Source organism: Tasmannia lanceolata, unplaced genomic scaffold, assembly GCF_043159265.1.
Source record: "Tasmannia lanceolata isolate RefF3 unplaced genomic scaffold, GAP_Taslan_0.1 ptg000015l, whole genome shotgun sequence".
Lineage (NCBI taxonomy): Eukaryota > Viridiplantae > Streptophyta > Magnoliopsida > Canellales > Winteraceae > Tasmannia > Tasmannia lanceolata.
In genome coordinates this window covers 55,475,001-55,481,494 of record NW_027518692.1, presented here as the reverse complement: position 1 = coordinate 55,481,494, position 6,494 = coordinate 55,475,001, and the positions used below count along the sequence as shown (strand labels likewise).

The 6,494-nt window shown below is 40.1% G+C and overlaps 1 protein-coding gene across 2 annotated transcripts in view; it reads right to left on the bottom strand.

Annotated features, from left to right (window-relative positions):
* Positions 1 to 2,375: 2,375 nt before the first annotated feature.
* PUB4 (RING/U-box superfamily protein with ARM repeat domain-containing protein) overlaps positions 2,376 to 6,494 on the bottom strand; it is a 13,430-nt gene continuing 9,311 nt past the window's right edge. For both annotated transcript variants that reach the window (XM_077397206.1, XM_077397207.1), the window contains exons 4-6: positions 5,637 to 6,494; positions 4,395 to 5,440; positions 2,376 to 2,829 (exon numbers count right to left, since the gene is read on the bottom strand). The exon at positions 5,637 to 6,494 is cut by the window's right edge. In XM_077397206.1, coding sequence (XP_077253321.1) covers positions 2,770 to 2,829; positions 4,395 to 5,440; positions 5,637 to 6,494 — 1,964 coding nt within the window. In that variant the 3' untranslated portion in view covers positions 2,376 to 2,769. The remainder of the gene's footprint in view (positions 2,830 to 4,394; positions 5,441 to 5,636) is intronic.

The following is a 6,494-nucleotide window of genomic DNA, read 5'->3' as shown; positions in this document are numbered from 1 at the left end:
TTGGGTATTCATTTATGATGTAGTGTCATACTTTTGATGGCTTTTTAACATTATCTATGTAGAACAAAAAACATTATCTCTGTAGAAATATCTTCTCTTCTCAACACGGATCGAACACGATGTGCAACAAAAAAACGTCAAGAAACGATACAAAGAACATAAGAAACACAAGATTTTATGTGGTTCAAGTCGGCACTGCCTACGTCCACCACTGGGTGAACATTTTCACTATTTCGGTCTAGGGTCCTATATAATGCAAGAATACAAGACATGTGCACAGCAGTCTCCATTGATGAGATCATCATCCATGCGTATAAGGAGAAGACTTGTAGCAATCCCATTAGTCTCAATTCATTTGACGTATTCCTTTCTTTTTCCGAAACTAAGACATTGCACCCTTTGTCACATCAACCATGCCCTCGTGAATGAGAGTGTAGTTTATAATTTACGCTATTTAAGTGCCCAATCTTTGTTAAGTGAGAGAAAACCAAGTCGCTAACCATGTGTGCAAGAGGATCTGAGCCAAATAATAAATATTTATATTTTAGTGAAGTGTGTATGTGTCGTGCAGTGTGCACTTCACAACCATGCAATATTTTTCAAAATACCACAAATTTCTAACCAAATAAATGATTTTTTTATTCAATTCTAATAATATTTAGTTCAAAATTTCAAGTCTAATGCTTTTGACTGTCTCTAAAATTCAACAAATCTGATTCTGTTGTGATTGTAGAATTGATTCTCTTCTGAAATCAATTCTATTCTAATTCACTTTTGGTTCTAGGATTATTCTTATTCCAGTTCAGGTAGGTGGACATATTTTTTAGGGAAGCGATATATATATTCGCCCCCTTTTCTCCCCAGGGCCAGCCCCCTCTAGTGTATTTATGACTACCCTTTTACGCTACCAACGGGTGACCCAAGTAAGAAAAAAGGGTGAATATATCAATTCCCATTTTTTAATAAAACATACAATGGGACCCATACGTTTGATGATCCAAACCATTTATTTATTGGGCCTCGAAGATAGGCCACGCGCCAAAAATCATCTCCATATAGAAAGTGTTAGGAGTATCTCATGGAATAATAATATCTCATGGATTTTAGCTTATAAATCCAGCTCTTAGCTTAAAATCCTGGATTATAAAATTCATGTGTCCAAACGGGCCCCCCTAAACTACACCTCGTCTTAGTCTCAGTGCAAACAAAGGTAGAGAAAGGTAGTTAGTGGTGAGGCCGAATTTGAGAGGAGGGATAACGTAGTTGCCATGTGTATTGATGATAAGGAGGAGGTTTCTAGAGAATGAATTGAAGGTGGGTTTTTTTTAACATTTCTCTTCCCTTGGTTCTGTTTTGTTTGCAACTTTCATTAACTGGGTGTCGTCCTTTCCTTTTTAATGCTGACCAAATGTATGGAGATTTTTCCTGAGGAGTATTTGTTTGTGGGTTTTTCTCCATTTCCTTTCTCTTGGTTCTGTTTTGTTTTGCAACTTAGTAAACTGAGTGGGACCCTGAATTTTTTAATGATTTTAATGCTAATCAAATCTATGGATAAATTTCCCGTAGTCTGTCAGATATGGTCTGTAGCCCATTGTATGGAGGTTTCTTCTTTTTCTTCTCCGCTTTCATGTTCTCCCACCTTCTCTCAAACAAAAAAGAGCAATTTTGTTACCTCAAGAGTTATTCTAGTATCTTCAAAAGCCACATTTAAAATTGACAAAAAGAAAAGTGAAAGATGGTGGAAGGGCTAGGAGGGGGTGTAGAAATATGAGAACACTGTATCATAATAAAATGAATTTTGTGGTACATATAATCAGGCCCTTGAAAATAGCAAAATAAATACCAAAGGAAATCAATATGATCTAGACAGCTCACCCGGCAAGATCGACTAGATATTCCAAGCAGAAGTTCTTTTTGTAGGCCCAATCTCAAGGTGCCCTCTCATGGTATCACTCCCAACTAACCAAAATCTACAAAATATGTAGATATAAAAAACCAAAAAAAGAAAAAAAAAAGCAAAAGGCTTTGTTTTGGATTTTGAGAATCGAATTTTGAGTCCAAAACTGATTCTTAGTAAAAACGAGGCATTTGGTTTACTTGTAGAATCGATTTCGGACTCAAATTGATTCTACATCCCAGTAATGTGTATTTTTGTTGGGAAGTAGAATCAATTTGACACCCAAAATTGATTCAATAGCTGCTAACCAAACACCCAAATTTACCAAGAATCAGTTTTGGACCCAATATCAATTCTCAAAATCCAAAATAAACAGAGCCAAAACTAAGAAAACAAAATGAGGTTAGCATTCAACAAGGTATGAGAGATGGGGCAACCAAATAAGTAACTATTTTAAGTACTGACAACAACATTAGAATGGTTAAACAATCAGAAATCACTGAACATTTGGGCAAACATGGAGAACAAAGTCTGCTTGTCAAGCACGTAATTACATAAAAAAGAATACCATCACCTTCCAATGCCTACTAAATAAGCTTCAAACGACTCACGGATAATTATAATTTTCATAGCATATACAGGAAACTGCGCTGAAGAAAGGATCAGCAGTAGACTTCAATTGGTGCTCTACAAATCGTTTTTACAAGCAACACACTGCAAAGCATTTGATGCCATTATTGCAACAGCAGAATACACAAAACTCTTTTAACTTACCACACAGGTTGTACATCCCCTCCAAAGGATCATTGATAAAGAAACTCCAGCTTCGACGCATAGGGGAAGCTACTGAGACGTGAGATTGTATGCCAAGATTAACCCCTTCCAGCATTGCCATGTCGCTGGGTTCTGAAATAGCTTAGGAGCGCTTGTGCCTGGAAATTATCATGAAATAGCTTAGGAGCGCAGCGCGATTCAAATGATTACAGAAAACAAAGACAACGCGTAACAGTGAGGAACTTATATGGTGAATAGATTACAAGAAAGACAATTTGTAACAGTGAGGAACTTATCACTCCTCACCGCAGAGAAAAAACATAGCTCATGGCCATCAGGGAAGTAGAGAACTTCTACAGCATAGAGGGAAAGAAGGTTTTTCATCAAGTGGGTGAATGCCGGTTTCCTCAGCAAATATTCCCACCCACTACTACGAAAGGAATGAGTGACACATATGGGCATTCCTGAATGCCAATCGAACTCATGGGTATCATTTTGGGCATAATGTCAACTAGCCCGCAGGCCTGCTTGGCATGCAAAAGATGGGATACCTGTGTTTTCTTAAACACGAGTTCACCCATGAACAATGTTGTCCTTTTTTGCAAAACTCAGATATTCCTTAGCCAAAAGATTATAGGTGAGCATCTGTCCAAGGGCAAAGTGGCAAAACAGTCCAAACTACATAAAAAGTACACACACATCTCTCTCTCTCTCTCTCTCTCTCTCTCTCTCTCTCTCTATATATATATATATATATATATATATATATATATATATATATATATATATATATATATATATATATATATATATATGTGTGTGAGAGAACATTTCCTACACACTTGTGTAGGTAAGTTACCTACACACTACCTTAAAATACAGTGGGGGCCCACATTGTTTGGGTGATCCAAACAATTCATTTGAATGGTCCTCACATAGATAGGGTGTCCACAAAAAATCAGATCCATAGGATCATCCCAACCCTACGATTTGTGGAGGTAAAATGGACGTGTATAAACCTTCACAAATTAGTCCATTTTTTGCCTCCATAGTTTGAATGGTTAGGATGATCCTATGGATCTGATTTTTTGTGGACACCCTATCTATGTGAGGACCATTCAAATGAATGGTTTGGATCACCCAAACAATGTGGGCCCCCACTGTATTTTAAGGTAGTGTGTAGGTAACTTACCTACACAAGTGTGTAGGAAATGCTCTCTCTCTCTCTCTCTCTCTCTCTCTCTCTCTCTCTCTCTCTCTCTCTATATATATATATATATATATATATATATATATATATATATATATATGAGGAAAATGATTGTGCGTTGGAGCGCATATAAGCTTATATACGCTCGAGGGCCCAAACACACGGTCTCACTTTTTTTGTGGTGATCCAAACCATTCATTTGCAAGGCCCTTACATCGATAGGCCATTTTGCCCTCCACTTTTGGATGGGTTAGGATGATCCTATGGAGCTAATTTTTTGTACACACCCTGTCTATGCAAGGGCCTTTCAAATGAATGCTTTGGATCATCCTAACAATGTGGGCCCACATGTGTTTTGGGCCCTCGAGCGCATATAAGCTATATGCGCTCGAGCGCACAATCATTTTCCTCTCTCTCTCTCTCTCTCTCTCTCTCTCTCTCTCTCTCTCTCTCTCTATATATATATATATATATATATATATATATATATATATATATTCCTTGTAACCGTACCTTTTCTTTAGCTCGTGGTGTACCGGACTGTGAGAGTGCCACCAATGGCGGCACAGCACCTTCTTGGAGAACCATACTACAGAATCTTGTGCTATTTCTGCAAAGTTGTAGCAAAGCAGCCGCAGCATTTTCCTTCCCTCTTGAAGACCCCAATTCAACAACCTCCACAAGAACAGGGATGCCTCCTTCCTGGCCAATCTTAGTCCGCCCCTCCGGTATGGTCGAAAGGTTAGCCAAAACAGCCACTGCTTTGTCAACCATACCAGCCGCTGGATCCATGAGCTCAACAAGGTACTTCACAGCCCCAGCTTCCACAATTCGAGCTTTGTTATCATGAAATATTGATAAATTGAACAAAGCAGTCGCGGCATCTTTCTTTCCTCGAGGAGTCCCATTGCCCAATAAGTCCACAAGAGGCCCTATAGCATTGGAGCGTCCAATCTTAACCTTGTTTTCCTCGATGACCGAGAGGCTAAAGAGAGTTGCGGCAGAGTTCTCTTTAGCCTCCGGGCTCCCTGTCTTGAGCACATGAATGAGAGGATCGATGGCATCGGCATTCGCAATAGCTGCCTTGTTGTTATCATTTATTGATAAGTTGAGGAGTGCGGTAACGGCATTCTCTTGGGTCCTCAAGTCTGGTGAGTATAGTAGACTGACCAAATTGGTAATGGCACCACAGTTGGCAATCACGATCCGGTTGTCCATACTGTGCTTGGCAAGAAGGCGCAGCTCCGCAGTGGCCGCTCTTTGCACGTCCTCGGATGTACTCTGCAAATCTTCAATCAGTTTCCTAACTTGGGTTTCGACACCAGAGAGGTCGAGTCTCATATCCAATGCCGAAGAAGAAACAATCCTTGGAACAATCCTATCAGGCTGTCGCCGCCACAAGGTTTGGCTTCTCGGCCGTGTCTCGGCTACCCTGGGCGAAAATTCAGTCTCTCTATGTGAAGTAGAAGAGGCTTGAGCCTCCGATGCCAGTTCACCAGAGGCATCACTGCAGTAATGTGTGAGATCACCAGACACCCTTGAGGCCTCATTGGCATCTCCTGTTCAAATAGAATATTTAGGAATAATTAGGTTGGAAAAAATTTCCTATCGTGTGAATTCGTTTTGAGTTTAAAAATGCGAACATGGGAATCAAATCATTGAAATATTTGTTGAATCAAAAGGTAGATTTTTTGAAATCGAGATATTTCTATTTAAAAACGCTTCGCAGAATAATCTAGTAGAGATACTCAGTACCGGAAATAGTGCTAGAGATGGAGGCACTTCGGATATGGCATTGGCGTTGAAACTGTTCATCAATCGTGCTGCCGCCTTCAGAAAGATCCCTTCTCAATGGATTCAAAGTTTGGCTACCAGACCTCACATTTTGTTGTTCTGTGTTTGCTTCGCCATCATCAGAACTTAGTACTGATGCCCTAGAAATATCTGCCCCAAACCCATTTCCAACATCTAAATGTGACCCCGAAGTCAACCCACTAGGACTCTCCATGGATGAATTGTGATGTGAAGGAGAAACTGGTCTGTCATTTGGAAGAGTTCCATTGGACGAAAAGCTCTTATTTAAACTGACGGTCCTGATTGATTCAGGTGATCTGGGATAGCTGGCCCTCGAAGCATGGCCATTATGAGGAAGAATATGAGAATCTCCATCATTACAGTCTGCATGAGCAAGAACACTCGAGGGCTGGTTTAAGCTCACGGACTTTATGGGATCGGGAAGCTTAATGTTGTTTGTCTCACACCAGTTTGCAATAAGAGCCTTGACAGTATAATTCGGAACTAAATTGGTACGTGAGAGAGTCTGACGTGTCTTAGGGCAAACTGTCAAACCCTGATCAAGCCATTTCTTAATGAATGCTCGCTCATAGGTCTGACCAGATGCCAAAATCACTGGATCGGACATGAGTTCGAGGGACAGAGGACAGCAAAAATCGGGAGGAATAGGGACCCCATTAATACTCTGAGATTGTTTTTCTTTCATGAGGGAGTCATGCATATGCATGACAAGTGCAATCATATGATCAATGTAGTCTGCCTCTCCCGTGTTTTCATTGCGCTCAGCCTTGGCTTTCACCTTCTCGAGGGCCACAGCCT